This window comes from Megascapheus bottae, chromosome 3, assembly GCF_031878675.1.
Source record: "Megascapheus bottae isolate mThoBot1 chromosome 3, mThoBot2.hap1, whole genome shotgun sequence".
In the NCBI taxonomy this organism is placed as follows: domain Eukaryota; kingdom Metazoa; phylum Chordata; class Mammalia; order Rodentia; family Geomyidae; genus Megascapheus; species Megascapheus bottae.
The window spans coordinates 85,141,621-85,157,263 of NC_143511.1; the positions used below are offsets into that span (position 1 = coordinate 85,141,621).

General features: G+C 47.9%; 1 protein-coding gene across 1 annotated transcript; it reads right to left on the reverse strand.

Moving 5' to 3' along the window:
• Positions 1–10,273: 10,273 nt before the first annotated feature.
• On the reverse strand, positions 10,274–14,811 carry Naif1 (nuclear apoptosis inducing factor 1). The gene is made up of 2 exons (XM_090330714.1): positions 14,105–14,811; positions 10,274–10,900 (listed from the first exon to the last, which is right to left on the reverse strand). The coding sequence occupies exons 1-2, from the start codon at positions 14,613–14,615 to the stop codon at positions 10,428–10,430; spliced, it is 984 nt and encodes a 327-aa protein (XP_090186840.1). The 5' UTR covers positions 14,616–14,811; the 3' UTR covers positions 10,274–10,427.
• Between the last annotated feature and the right edge of the window lie 832 nt (positions 14,812–15,643).

A 15,643-nucleotide genomic window follows, 5' to 3' on the forward strand; every position in this document is an offset into this window, starting at 1 on the left:
TTCTGGTGGTTAATTGGAGATAAGAGTCTCATGGACTTTGATGCCCAAGCTGGCTTTGAACTGCGATCTTCAAGCTCAGCCTCATGAATAGGTAGGATTACAGGCGTGAGCCAACAGCATCCAGCTAAGAGTTCTCTCTTTAAAAAAAATATTTTTTTTTTGGTGATTCTATCTTCTTTTCTTTACCTATGGTGTATTCAAGTGTTTGTCTTCCTGATGGTGGGAAGAAGATACAGAACTGGAGGGAAAAAGAGTGGAAAAAGTACAGTGGTGTTGCTCACTGAACGCAGAGGAAAGTGAACTATACAAGTTGTGGGTGGAGACAGGAGGGAGGGATCAGGAAAGAATGAGGGCACATGGGCCGGGAGTTTGGCCTAGTGGTTAAAGTGCTTGCCTAGCATGCATGAAGACCCGGGTTCAATTCCTCGGTACCACATACAGAAAAAAAAAAAAAAGCCGGAAGTGGTGCTGAGGCTCAAGTGGTAGAGCTCTAGCCTTGAGAAAGTCCAAGGACAGTGCTCAGGCCCTGAGCTCAAGCCCAGGACTGGCAAAAAAAAAAAAAAAAAGAAGGAGGGCACAGAAGACACTGTACAAAAGGAAATGCACTCATTACCTGACTCATGTAACTGCAATCCCTCTGTATATCATCTTTATAATAACAAGTGGTAGAGTGCTAGCTCTTGAGCACAAAAGGTCAGGGACAGTGCCCAGGCTCTGAGTTCAAAGTCCAAGCTCAGCATGCACACACACAGGCACATTCACCCGGAATCAGACTAAAGGAAGGTACCCTTAGGGGAGGAACTTAAAAGTTTTAACTACTCTGAACATTTAAAATACTATTTTTTTTTTTGCCAGCCTGTGGCTTGAACTCAGGGCCTGGGCACTGTCCTTGATCTTTTTCTTTTCCTCAACCACTTCAGCTACACAGCATCACTTCTGGATTTTTTTTTTTTTTTTTTTTTTTGCCAGTCCTGGACTTGAGCTCAGGGCCTGAGCACTGTCCTTGGACTTTCTCAAAGCTAGAGCTCTACCACTTGAGCCCAGCACCACTTCCGGCTTTTTTCTATGTATGTGGTACCGAGGAATTGAACCCGGGTCTTCATGCATGCTAGGCAAGCACTCTACCACTAGGCCAAACTCCCGGCCCCTAAAATACTTTTTTATTAAAATGAATTTCAGGGAATGGAAATGTGGGGGTTATTGTTACTGTATTGTGGAGGTGGGACTTTTAATTTAATTTTATTTGTTTATTGTCAGTCATGGGGATTGAACTCAGGACCTGGGTGCTAGCACTCTACCACTTGAGCACAGTCAGTACCACTTTCGGCTTTTTTCTGTGAATATTATACCAAGGAATTGAACCCAAGGCTTTGTGTACGCTAGGCAAACATTCTACCACTAGGCCACACTCCTGGTACCTAGGGATTTTTTTTAAAGGAGGGAAAGGGTGGGTACAGAAAGGGAGGGAGGGAGGATAAGCAAATACAATTAGGCACTGTGCTGAAAATGAACTCTGTAACTTGTGGGCAGATGGGAGGGGGTAGCTGGGGGAAGATAAAGGAAGGGGTGACACTGTCCAGAAAAAGAAAAGTACTCATTACCTGACTTATGAAATGGTAACCCCTCTGTATAACATCTTTATAATAACAATAAAATTATATTGTTTTAAAAAACTTGGCCAGGAGTGTGGCCTAGTGGTAGAATGTTTGTTTAGCATGCATGAAGCCCCGGGTTAGATTTGTTGGTACCACATCCACAGAAAAAAGCTGGAAGGGGTGCTGTGGCTCCAGTGATAGGGCACTAGCCTTGAGAAATAAAAACCTGAAGGACAGTGCGCAGGCCCTGAGTTCAATCCCTAGGACTGGGAAAAAACAATAACAACAACAACAACAAAAAAAAACCTTAAAAAATGCAACATGAGCACATAGTCCTCCTAGAAATTTCCAGCAATTTCTACCCCTTCTGTGGGTATAAAGAGTATCATGTCATCCCAGCCATACCTCCCTCTCCAATGATGCTAGAGGCCCCTCTCTTTTATCTATGTTAGCTGCACCAGCTGCCAGCGCCTCACAGTGCTTTAATAAGCACAGCTATTTGTTGAAGAGAAATTTGAGAACCACTCTTTACAATGTTAATAGAGCTTTGCCAGGTACTGGTGGCTTACCCTATAATCCTGGCTACTCAGCAGGCTGATATCTGAGGATCACAGTTCTAAAGCCAGCCCCAGTAGAAAGTCTGCTAAACTCCATCTTCAAAATAGCCAACAAAAAGCTGGACTGGAAACTTGTCTTGAGTGGTAGATTACCAACCGGCCAAGTGTAAGTCCCTAGGTTCAAACCCTAGTACTGGCAAAAAAAAAAAAAAAAGTAACTGACAGGAGACTTTTATCTATATGTTAAAATAATTCCTTCCATTCTCTTTTTCTTTTTTTAGGCAGGGTCTCTCTATGCAGCCCAGGTTGGCTTCAAATATGCAGCGACCAAATCTCAAGTTCAAGCCCCAGGACTGAACAAAAAAGCAAAACAAAAAATAGTAATCCTAGCTACTCAGAGGTTGAGATCTGAGGATCAAGGTTCAAAGCCAACCCCAGCACAAAAGCACCTCCAATTAACCTCTAGAAAACCGGGAAGAGGGGCTTGGCTCAAGGGCTGTAGCCTTGTGCTGAAGAGATCAGGGTCAGTGCCCAAGCCAAGTTCAAGCCCCATGACCCACACATACACACAAAAAAACCTAGTGATGAGTTAACACTCAGCCCTACTAGAAATGGTTACAATTGTTGCTTCTAGAGAGCAAAGGGCTGCCTGTTCTGTGATTCCAGAAAGTTGTGTCAGCCCAGGCCCAGGGCTGTACTGGTGGTGACTGGTTAGATCCTGAGGCCTGGGGCTTTCTCATGCCACCCAGCCTCAGAGTAGACTGGACTCCCCATGAGGTGCTGAGGCAGAGAAGGGACGACCTGTGCTGTGCTCTGCCGGCCCTGCCAGCCCTGCCAGCCCATCCCTGCCTGAATGTGCAGCTGCTAGGACTCATGATCTGTTGGAAAAGATAAAATGATTCAAGTCCTTTAGAAACAGTGTGGCAGGCGCCTGTGCATGTGTGGAGGGTGGGTCCTGGGACACTGTCTGTAAGCTTTTTTTGCTCAAGGCTGTCACCCTACCATTTGGGCTACAGCTCCACTTCTGGCTTTTTTTCTGGTTAATTGGACATCAGTCTCATGGACTTTCTTGCCTGGGCTAGCTTTGAAGTGCAATCCTCAGATCTCAGCCTCCTGAATAAACTTACTCCCTTGGGTTAAGATATATCACTTCTGTGACCCAATCCTGGGGCACATTCTCACCACTAAAGTGTAGTCCAGCAACTTCTTCCAAACTGTCTGGCCTGAGGTAGAAAGGATGCAAAGCCAGAGTGCTCCAGCTAGAAGGAGCTCTTGGTGATGAGCAGGGGAAAAACAATACCCACCAAAAGAGAGCTGGGAAGCTTTCTGGCCCAACTGTTACCAGGTGTTGATCCCAAACTGGATTCCTTTTCCCTCTTGCAGTTGTGGAACCAGTAATAAATGAGCAGCACAGAAGTCTTTCATTGTGGTTGGAAGCCAACCTGGGGAAGGAGTGAAATTTGTGAGATTCCATCTTAACTAATGGCCTGGCACAATGGTGCTTGCCCGTCAGACAAAAGGACAACACAAATAAATTGCAGTCCAGGTGAACAAAATTCTTATCTTCTCAGACTGAGTGGGGATCTTCCAAGAATTCAGATGCTGCCGGACGTGCCTGTAATCCTACCTACTCAGGTGACTGAGATCTGAGGATCGCAGGATCACAGTTCAAAGCCAGCCTGGGCACTAAAGACTGTGAGACTCTTATCTCCAGTTAACCACCAGAAAACCAGCATTGTGGCTCCAGGGGTGGGGCAGTAGCCTTGAGCTGAAGACAGTACCCAGGCCTAGAGTTCAAGTCCCACGGTTGATGCTCCTCCCCCCCAAAAAAATTCAGATGCCATCTATGAGTCTGGTTCTGCTTTGTATTTTGTAGAACTGGGCTGTAAACTCAGAACCTATGTACCTTTTTGTTTTGTTTTGTTTGCTGGTTCTGGTGCTCACCTGACTGTGAGCATCTTTGGCTCAAGGCTAGTGCTCTACCACTTAAGCCACAGCAGCATTTCCAGCTTTTTCTAAATAGATTATTGGAGCTATGAGTCATAGGGATTTCCTGCCCTGGCTGACTTTGAACTGGGATCTCCAGATCTTAGCCTCTTGAGTAGCTAGGATCGTAGGTGTGAGCCACTGGCCCCAGCTCCCTATGTGCTCATGAAGCAAGCATTCAACCACTTGAGCCATACTCCTAGCTTTTCCTTTATGGTTATTTCCACTCACAGACACAGCAATTACCACCTGTCAAGGCATTAGAAGGGTGGCATTTAGCATGTCGATGACATTATGGAGTTAGAGGTTGTCTAGAGGTCATCTTACATCTACCCAGTTTCTGCTAAGCCACCTGTGGAAGATTTTTGAGCCTCCTGTCCTCAAAGAAACAAGACTGGGGCAGAGCAGAACCCTAGCAAGATCACCGAAGCATCACAACCCCCGCCCCCAAACCAGGCCCTGTTGGAGGCCTCAGCCTAGATAGGTACCCCACCAAGACCAGTTTCCCTTTGTACCAGATTCCTGACAGGTGGATGACACTGAGTGTGGTTCCAACGTGTCTGCTCTGACTCAGCCAAGAACAAAACAGGGCCCAACCTAGGTGTTGGCAGTGAGTCAAGCCAGCTTGGGCAAAGGGAGGCGGGGTGTTCTTACTTAGCTAGATGGCTTCTCCCATTAAGAAGGAGGAGTAAATGTGCCAGAGGAAAAGGGGGCTGGCATTCCAGTCACCTGCCAACCAACCTCTTGACTCCAGCTGTGTACTTCTGGCTCCTCCTGGAAGGCTAAAAACTGGCCTCCAAAGGGTTAAGTATGGAACCTAAAAACTGGTTTCCAAGGATTGAATGTGTTGGGGGAAGGGGGCATTATTTGGCTGGCAGAATTTTTTGGGGCCAGTCCTGGGGCTTGAACTCAGGGCATGGGCACTGTCCTTGGGCTTTCTCAATGCTAGAGCTCTACCACTTGATGGCTGGAAGAATATTTATGTTTCTAAAATTTTTATTGTAGGGCATGAGCATAGCATAGTGACAGAGTGCTCACCTCACATTCATGAAGCCCTGAATTTGATTCCTTGGTGCCACATATACAGAAAAAGCCAGAAGTGGAGCTGTGGCTCAAGTCGCAACTAGCCTTGAGTAAAAAGTGTCCAAGGACAATGTCCAGGCCCTGAGTTCAAGCCCCAGGACTGGCAAAAATTATTGTAAAGCTGATATACATAAGTCAAATAATGAGTACATTTATATTTCTTTTTGAATAGTGTCCCTGCCTCCCTCATTTTCTCACAGTTTCCCCTCCCCCCAGGCTGGCAGAGCATTTAGAAACACTTGGTAATCAATATGTTTAAATTGGGAGATATTGCATTGAAACCTGGGATTCTAGCTTCTTGTGTACAAAAGGGGCAGGTGGGGCAAATCCCATCCCAAGCTATGGCTTGGACTCAGGTTCCAGCTGGTCTCTACTGGGCTTTTGCATGGGCAGGCTTGGATCCTCTAATCTGTTTCCAGCTAGGTTATCTGAGCCTAATCCAGAGAGAATTATGCTCTGTTGGTTGCCCTGATCCTGATGTCTCTTACTGCCTCTGTGTGTGTGTGTGTGTGTGTGTGTGTGTGTGTGTGTGTGTGTGTGTGTGTGTGTAATACTGAGGCTTGACCTCAGGGCCTGGATCCTGTCCCTTAGCATCTGTTCAAGATTATCACTCTACCATTTGAACCATAGTTCTACTTCCAACTTTCTGATGGTTAATTGGAGAGTCTCATGGATTTTCCTGCCCCAACTGTCTTGAACCTTTATACTCAGATCTCAGCCTCCTGAGTAGCTAGGATTACAGGTGGGAGCCATCCTTCCTGCCCTCTTGATTTCTTCAAGCCCAGTACCCTCCAAGGCCAGGCCCTCAGTGGGCCTCACCTCATCTCCATTGAAATTGGGGGAATCCTCCATTAGGCCTCAGGCAGGGGCTGTGCAAGAAAGGAGCTCACAGCATTTGGAGGTGCTGGGCCACTCAGGGTGGGGACTTCAGATGTACCTGTCACCAATCTAGGATCCAGGCTACAGTTCCTGAAGCATGATTCATTCTTAGGCTCTCCCAGGAGTTTGACTCACAAAGGAGGCTGCCAACCCCAGCACACCACTTACAAATATGTGCTTCCTGGGGGGGGTGGGGCCTGGCTCATTCTGGGACTCCTACTAGCATTCAGCTGAGATTACAATAAAAGATGCATCAAAATAGACCAGGACTGTGAAACATACTTCAACAGCAACTGTGAAAACGTCAGATGTTACAGTAATATGGAGGAGGCCCCCATTTGAAAGGACATGTTGGACAGAAAAATACCCAGATCCAGATAAAATGTAATAAGCCACACATGCAAATTGAGCCAAGTTAAAGGAAAGAAACTGGCAAAATGGGCAAAATATAATACTGGTATATAAACCATATCTAAACCTATTAAACCATATTTAAATCAGATATTTAAGCCTAATTCTACATGCAGGAAATTCAAGCATGGTCTGAAGAAGAGACAGTCAACAATAGGTTACCCAAACAGGGAGATAGCCAATCAAGAGTAACCTAAGCAGCTGGACACCAGTGGCTCACTCCTGTCGTCCTGGCTACTGGGGACTGAGATCTGAGGATAGCTAGAACAGAAAATCTCAGGGACAATGTCTAGGCTCTAAGTTCAAGCCCCATAGTAACACACACACATACACACTGGAAAAGGAAAAAAAAAAATAAGGCTGGGAAGGTAACTTTGGGAGTGCTTGTTTCTTTCTTTTGGGGCTTGAACTTAGGGCCTGGGCACTGTCCCTGAGCTTCTTTTGCTCAAGGCTAGCACTCTACCATTTGAACCACAGCACCACTTGTGCCATTTCTGGTTTTTTTCTATAAGTGGTACTGAGGAATCAAACCCAAGGCTTCAGAAATACTAAGCAAGCACTCTGCCACTTTCCCAGCCTGAGAGATGGTATCTTTCTTCTTGTTGGTGGTGGTGGTGGTAAGGTTTGAACTCTGGGTGCTGTCCCTGAGCTTTTCAGCTCAAGGCTATCGCCCTACCTTTGAGCCATAGCCCCACTTCCCATTTTCTAGAGATGAATTGTAGATAAGAATCTCAAGGCTTTGTAGTGCCCAAGCTGGCTTTTAACCTGGATCCTCAGATCTCAGTCTCCCGAGTACCTAGGATTACAGTCCTGAGCTATATTGCCTAGCTCCAGGCTGGTATCTTTAAAGAAGTAAATTTTTAGGGTGGCTAGAATGCTCAGTGAAGGGTGGAAAGATGGTATTAAAACCATTTAGGCCAGGAGGAGCTTGGCCTAGTGGTAGAGTGCTTGCCTAGCATGCACGAAGACCTGGGTTCGATTCCTTGATACCACATACATAGAAAAAAAGCTGTAAGTGGTGCTGAGGCTCAAGTGGTAGAGCTCTAGCCTTGAGAAAGTCCAAGGACGGTGCTCAGGCTATGAGCTTAAGCCCAGGCTTGGCAAAAACTAAAAAAAAATAAAGGTCCAGAGAATAAAGACTCGACTCTGGGTGTGTATGTGTGCTGGTGCTGGGGCTTGAACTCAGAGCCTAGGTGCCATCCCTGAGTTTTTGTGCTCAAGGTTTGTACTCTACCACTTGAGTCATTGCTGCACTCAGCATTTTTTTGTGGTTAACTGGAGGTGAGAGTCTCAGACTTTCCTGCCTGGGCTGGATTTGAACTGAAATTCTCAAATCTCAACCTCTTGTGTAGCAATTACAGGTGTGAATGCTCATTGAGAATAAATACTTTCCACTTTGTCCCTCACAACAATCTGATTTTACTTTTTTCTTTTTTCTGCTTGTCCTGGGGCTTGAACTTAGGGCCTGGGCACTGTCCCTGATACTCTTTTGCTCAAAGCTAATGCTCTACCACTTACGCCAAAGCGCCCCCTTCTGGCTTTTTCTTGAGATACTTTATTGGATTTTCATTACTGGGCTGACTGAACTGTGATCCTCAGTTCTCAGCCTCCTAAAGAGCTGAGATTACAGGCGTGTGTCACCAGCACCAATTCTACTTTGTGTGTGTATGTGTGTGTGTGTGTGTGTGTGTGTGTGTGTGTGTGTGTGTGATGGGGCTTGAACTCTGGCCTGGGCACTGTCCCTGAGCTCTTCAGCTCAAGGCTACCACCCTACCCTTGAGCCAAGCCCCACTTCCCGTTTTCTAGACGTTAATTGGTGGTAAGAGTCTCAGGTCCATTTGTGCCTGGCTGGATTTGAACCGTGATCCTCAGATCTCAGCCTCCTGAGTAGTGAGGATTAGTTGTGAGCTGCCGCGCCCATCCAGTTCTACTTTTATAGCACAGAACAACCATAAATTCATAAATGAATGGGTTTGTGTTCCACTAAAACTTTATTTACAAAAACAAGTGATGGGCCGGATTTGGCCAGCAGTCACAACTCTCTTCTTTATATAACCATTTGAAGACACAGTAAACTGTATATTTAAAAAAAAAAGAGTGCTATTTCTTTCATTTAAAATTATGACCTGGAAAGAATAAGTCAGCTTAACTAATCCAGGCTTCCTCTTTGTACCCAAACGGAACATAATATTGGCTCAGATTTCCAATACCAGAAAAAAAAAAAAAAACTAAAACAAAAAAACTGAGTCGAAAACCCTTCGGAAGTCCCTGTACCTACCCTGCTGGAGCCATACACTGCCAGTACTTCTGCCTACTGACCTGCTGGCCAGACCTCCCCTTCTGCCCCTCAACTCCTTCCAGTGCCACCTCTCTAGAACTGGCATTTTGCGCAGGCGCAGTGTGGACAGGGTGGCAGCCGTCTCCCACCTGTCCTCCGGGACATCCTCCCAGGGATCAAGCCAGTGGCATCAAGCAATTCTACACCTGCGTATGCCCAGGGGGGGGGGGGCAGTGTCACCTCTTGTTTGGCTGAGATCTGGAGCTTGAAGTTGTAACCATCAGTCTTCTGTGACCAGTGAACCCACAAACTTGGGAGATAATCTGAGGAGACAGGAGGTCCCTAGAAAACGATGGGGAGTCTAAAAATGAAATTGACATGTCTGGGTGGAATCCCTGTAAGCATCTGGGAAAGAAAGCTTGAAGACAGAACAGCACTTCCTTCAATAGCACCAAGGCTCTGCTGCCCACAACACTTCTTGGGTGGGTTTCACATCTCCCACCTCTTACATGCAAGGTTAATTGTGGCTTTAATTGCAATTAGCCAACCAGAGGAGACTTAGAGAACAGGAAACACTGAATGATTTGGAAAACAAAAGGAGTTGAAGTGGGATGCTGTGCAGGACTGGTTTTTGTACTGAATTTTGGAAATGTGGTCAGTGGGCAAAGAGGAAGGATATAGCTATAAGTCACATACCTAGAGACCTTCTTAGGACAGCTTCAAATATAGAATAAATACAAATAGCTCGAAGGAAGCCTTCTGGAAAACCCCTTGCAGTGTGCGTGCGTGTGTGCGTGCGTGTGCATGTGTGTGTGTGCATGTGTGTGTTCATGTGTGTGTGTGTGTGTGTGTGTGTGTGTGTGGACAAGATTCCACATAAGTTTGCTTTCTCTAAGATTAACAGTACTCAAAGCCTAACCTGAGTCAAAACTCTGGGGAGAGGGGGAAACCACTTAAGAGCTCCCCAGAAACCCCATGGGAGAACAGAGAGAACAGGGAGACGTCATCCCCACTGCACACGGTATTCTTGAGCCAGGTCGGCTGTATGCTGGGCGAATTACAGAGGTATTCCGGGCAATGTGCCCACCTTGGGCAGTGCCGTGCCTGGGCTGGGGCTGGGGCTGCTACCCAGCAGTAAGGAGAGTCTCCTGAGGACTGAGGCACAGAGAGGAGAGAGGGATGAGGTCTCCTCCTCAGGTGCAGTGGTGCTACCTCTCAAGGGAGGATGTCATTGCCCTTGACACTTTGCTGCCTGGTGATATTGAAAAGGATGGCACCTGGGGTGGGGCAGCTAGGCACCGACCCCAGGGTTTGACATGGCTCCCAAGGAGACAACTGTCCTAGACCAAGTCTGAGACACAGCCCAAGTTCTGGCTCGTGACAACACGTGTCCCATCTCCAGCACACTTGATCCCCCAGCTAGCTAATCTTCAGACCTAGCAAGGCAGCTCCATGGTGGAATAAGAGACAAGGAGCCCAGCAAGTTCCTCTTCCCAGTCTCTTTCATTTCTCAGAACAGTAGTACCCCACCCCCAAATGTCTACCAAGGAGAGAGCTGTCCATGTGGCCCTTCCAAGTCCATTCCCAGGGGCCACTTACAAGCCCAACTGCAGTGGAAGGCTGGCGCCACCCCTGCCCTCACTGGATGATGCTGTCTGGCTGCCCATTCTGGGGCACCTGTCCAGGATCAGAGGCAGGGGTCGGGTTGGGTGTGTTGCTCTGCAAATAGCGACGGAAATCTTTGATCATGGGCCGGAGAACCTGGATGAGGACACTCAGAGCCGCCTGGGTGCCCTCCATGGCCTGGGCCTGGCGCTCCTGGGCACAGGCCTGTACCTCCTGGGAGCGCCGGATCATCTGTAGCAGGTCGTTCTGCTGCTCCAGATGCTGGGCAATTTCCTTCACATGTAGATTGGTGACCCGCTGTTCTTGGATCAGCTTGGCAGAGTTGAGGGCAATGCGGCTCTTGAGTGCCTGAGGCTTGACGGAGGTGTCTGTATGCTGGGTTATCATCTCTATGGGGGCCTCGGCCGGCAGGGGCGCTGGAGCCTCGGTGGTGCAGTACTCTACCACTCCCTCTTCTAGGGTGTGATAGGTGGTCTCAGTTGGGACTGCAGAGAAGAGAGACCCAAAGTAGAAGCAGGTTACCTTCTGGAAGGACGAAACTGGCTGTGCGATGTGGAGAGGAAGCCATTAAGTCCTGTCCAAGGTGGGGGGTTAGGGAAAGCGTGGCCTCCCTTGGTTTCTATAATTCTTTATGTATAAATATAGAACTTAAGGAGCTTTAGATCTTTTTGTCCCTGTGCCAGGGATTGAACTCAGGGCCTCCTACATGCAGAGAAAGCACTCTAATACTAAAACATTTCTTTTCTTTCTTTTTTTTTTGGGGGGGGGTCAGTCATAACGCTTGAACTCTGGGCCTGGGGGCTATCCCTGAGCTCTTCAGCTCAAGGCTAGTGCTCTACCACTTGAGCCATAGCACCTCTTCCAGTTTTCTGGTAGTTAATTGGAGATGAGGGTTCCTTAGACTTCCTTGCCAGGCTGACTTTGAATCTAGTCCTCAGATCTCAGCCTCCAGAATAGCTGGGATTACAGGTGTGAGCCACCACCCTGGGCTAACCAAAACATTTCTATAGTTGGGTTCTTAATCTACTGGTAGCCAGAGAGTAGTCCTAGATTGGGCAGAAGAGATGTCAATAAAAATGCCAGCAAAACTGAGTGCAATGGCTCATGCCTGTAATCCTAGCTACTCAGGAGGCTGAGATCTGAGGATCAAGGTTCAAAGCCAGCCCAGGCACTAAAGTCCTAAGGTCCAGGAGACTCTTATCTCCAATTAACCATTAGAAAATAGGAAATGGGGTTGTGGCTCAAGGGGTAGGGCAGTAAGCCTTGAGCTGAAGAGCTCAGGGACAACGCCCAGGCCCAGAGTTCAAGCCCTATGACCCACAAAAAATTAAAAAAAAAAAAAAAAAAAAAAAAAAAGGCCGGGAGTTTGCCCTAGTGGTAGAGTGCTTGGTATGCACAAAGACCCAGGTTTTATTCCTCGGTACCACATATACATAGAAAAAGCCAGAAATGGTGCTGTGGCTCAAGTGTCCGAGTGCTAGCCTTGAGGAAAAAGCCCAAGGGTAGTGCTCAGGCCCTGAGTTCAAGACACAGGACTGGCAAAAAAAAAAAATTAGAATGCTTGGGCCAGGAGTGTGGTCCAGTGGTAGAGTGCCTGCCTAGCATACACAAAGCCCTGGGTTTGAATTCTTGGTATTACATACACAGAAAAAGCTGCAAGTGGTGCTGTGGCTCAAGTGGTAGAAGAGAAGCCTTGAGAAAGTCCAAGAAAAGTGCCCAGGCCCTAAGTTCAAGCCCCAGGACTGGCAAAAAAATTTTCTTTTTTAGAATGCTTACCTGCCCAACAATTTTTACTCATTAGCTCCTAATGACAAAAGGAAGATAATGGCCATCTCATTTTTCAGAGATGAGAAAGCAGCAACATAAAGTCACACCGTTCATTTCTGCAGAGCCAAGAAGCAAACCCAGGTTCCCCAACACCAGAGCCCTACCTAGTACACCCACAGCCTTCCCTGGGCTGCTTTTAGTTGATTAAGTACCACAGAGTGGAGTCATGTGCGGGCTCAGAGTAGGCATCTTGGGGCTCTCCACACAGCTCTTTGAGGCCTCACCATTCCTATCTCCTTTGATGTTCTCTTGACTTGTGGCTCCTCTGGCCAAGCAGAAAAGGAGGTGGGCAAGAGACCGGGAAAGTATCTGCTAATATGCCCAATAAATGCCTCCTTGTCTCATTGGTGACTGGCTCATATGATAGCTACACATCTTTCCTGTTCCAGAGCAGCATCCAATCTAAACCAGTGTTCTCTCCCCTTTCCCCATTTCCATATATACTTGAGAAATACAACATCGCACGGGAATAGAACTCATAAATACACACACGCACATATCCCATCACTAATATGTAGAGTTCACACCCATGGGCATAAACTTATTTCAACTACAAAACTCAACCAAAGTTAATTCTAGGTAAGTTGTTTCCATGCATATGAAAGAAGTTAGTCTTCAAGTACCTTTCAATGCTAAATTCAAATGTGTATCCCCATAACACCAGACAACCACCACCACCTTTTTTTTTTTTGCTAGTCCTAGGGCTTGAACTCAAGACCTGAGTGCTGTCCCTGAGATTCTTTTTACTTAAAGCTAGCACTCTACCACTTGAGCCATAGTGCCATTTTTGGCTTTTTCTGAGTAATTTATTGGAGATAAGAGTCTCACTGACTATGATTCTTAGATCTCGGCCTCCAGAGTAGTTAGGATTATATCTTGAGCATCCCCCCTTCCCGGCTCAGTCCCACATCTCTAATTAAGTCTTTGGGCTTTCCAAACTGATAGTAAACCTTTTCACATAGGTGCATTACCTCCTTTACTAAGATACAAGACACAATTGTCCTATATTCTTCCTTTTTTATTTTTTGTGGGTCATGAGGCTTGAACTCAGCCTAGGTGCTGTCCCTGAGCTCTTCAGCTCAAGGCTACCATCCTACCCCTGGGCCTGGGCACTATCCCTGTGCTCTTCAGCTCAAGGCTACCACCCTACCCTTGAGCCAAGCCCCACTTCCCATTTTTTAGAGGTTAATTGGAGACAAGAGTCTCAGGTCCTTTTGTGCCCGGGCTGGCTTTGAACCTTGATCCTCAGATCTCAGCCTCCTGTGTAGCTAGGATGTCAGGTGTGAGCTACTGTACCCAGCTTTTTTTTTTTTTTAAATGATGCTGGGAATTAAACCCAGAGGCTTTCACACTAAACAAGTGCTTTGCTATTGAGCAATGTCCTCAACCCCCAGGCCTACATAGGTCAATATTCTAAATCCCTTGGTGATCCCTGTGCTTGACACAGTGTTTTGTAGAGCGTCAATGTTTGATGACTGACTCAGGAACAATGAAGTTCCTGAACAGTACCTGATGCATATTTGCCATCCTGAGAATACAGAATGTCTTTCCAGAATGGATGTCTCACTTGGCAGTATTATTTCAATCTATCCATCCAACAAGTATATATCCTGGTTATCTACTGTGTGTCAGGCCCTATGATGAATCCTGAGCAGATACAATCTCTGTCCTCAAGGACCACATAGTACAGTCCGTGGAGATTAAGTATGGCATAAATGGTGAGAGAACTATCAGTTGGCTTAGAAGGCAGATCGATTTGATCTGGCCTTTGACCCTTGGCAGTCAACCTTTCCCCAGGCCGCCCCAGCATTTGCTGGCCCTTCCCATTTATCACCGGGAACTGGGCAGGAGAGGTCACTCACTCTGTGTCAGGGTGACCGTGGCTGCGGTTGCAGTGGCCGTGGGTCCAAGGGCCACTGGATGGATCTCTGTGGTACTGGGAAGGCTGATGATGGTGGCCTCACCCAGCAGGTTGCAGATGCGTTGTTGCATGGGGGTCAGCAATACGGGGGCTACGGCTGGGCCACTGCTGCCATTGCCACCGCCTGTCCCAGGCCCACCAGCTCCATCTTCCTCAGTGGGTCCTGGGGCCTCGCCACCCTCTACGGCAGCCCGGACTTGGGCAACCTTACGACGGACTTCGGTCTTGAGATCAGACCACTTCTTCTTGACTTCGGGCAGCTCCCTGCGGCAGGTGGCTACCGCATTGACCCTTCTCAGGATACTATGCCAGGCCGCGCTCTTGGCGGCCAGAGGAACCCCAGCGTTGAAATGGTTCACCAGCAGGTGCTTCTTGAGCTCCAGCTCCTCGACGATGATTTCCACCTCTCGCTCTGAGAAGTTCATCTTTCTCTTCTTGGCTGGGACTGCCATGGCCTCTCCTGTCCCCTCCCCTCTTTATATATAAAGAAAATTATTATGTCTTCAATAGCCCCAATTTCCCTCTCCTTCCTCTGCCTCACCCTTTACTAACCCACCCCCACTTCCAAGGGACAGGCCAGGCTAGCTCAAGGCCAAGCTCCAGGCCTTAGGTAACCCCTCTCGCTACGCAAAGTGCGTAGGGCCCAGCCCGGACCCGCCCGGCCGCTACCAGTCAGCTGCGTAATGGCTTCCTGAATCTGCCTCTTCCGCCGGGGCGTGCGAAGGTCCGCCCACTTCCCTTCCTCCCGCCCCTCCACGCTTCTCCAAGGAAGCCCGCCTTCCTGGTTGACCGCGGCTCAAACATCAAGATGATCACTGGCTCTTCCGGTCTGTCATTCAGCCAAAGGGCACGCCTAGATGCTCGAAGTAATCCGATCATTGGTCTAAAGCTGTGTCTGTCGCTCCCGAGCGCCCCGCCCACTTGGCCTCGATTCACTTCCATTGGAAAGTAATTCTGTCGTTTTGTGGCCGGTGTTAAGACCGTCACGGTGTTAAATTCAGCTATTCTATTGATAGTTTAGGGAGGTAAGACAAGAAGACCCGGCCTGCCGAGGATATTTAGTGCTTTCGGCCTTGAGATGTGGGCCAATTCATTCTTAGCTTCGTAAGGAAGCTAACGCTGTCTTGAAAATCCAGTCCACAATTGCTCTCTACATAACCCTGTTCCCCACGGGACGCTACTACCTTTTCGTACTCATCCTTATAAGTTCGTAGTGTAAACAGCACTTTTTAATGGCAATTGGATACAGAGCCTCCAGCCTGCCAATTACACACGACAGTGCCCTATAGCTGCGTGAGTCCCCGCCTCCCGCGTGGTTCAGCCAATCCCCGCCTTCCTCGGTTTGAATAAACTCACAGCTTGAGCCGGGGATGGCCCCGCCCTCTCCATTGATATGGGTAGGCTTTGGCTAAGCCCCGCCTCTCCGGAGGGCTGCGTTCGGACTCGTGACTGGCCGGCTGCGGGCCTGGGGGCGTGGCCA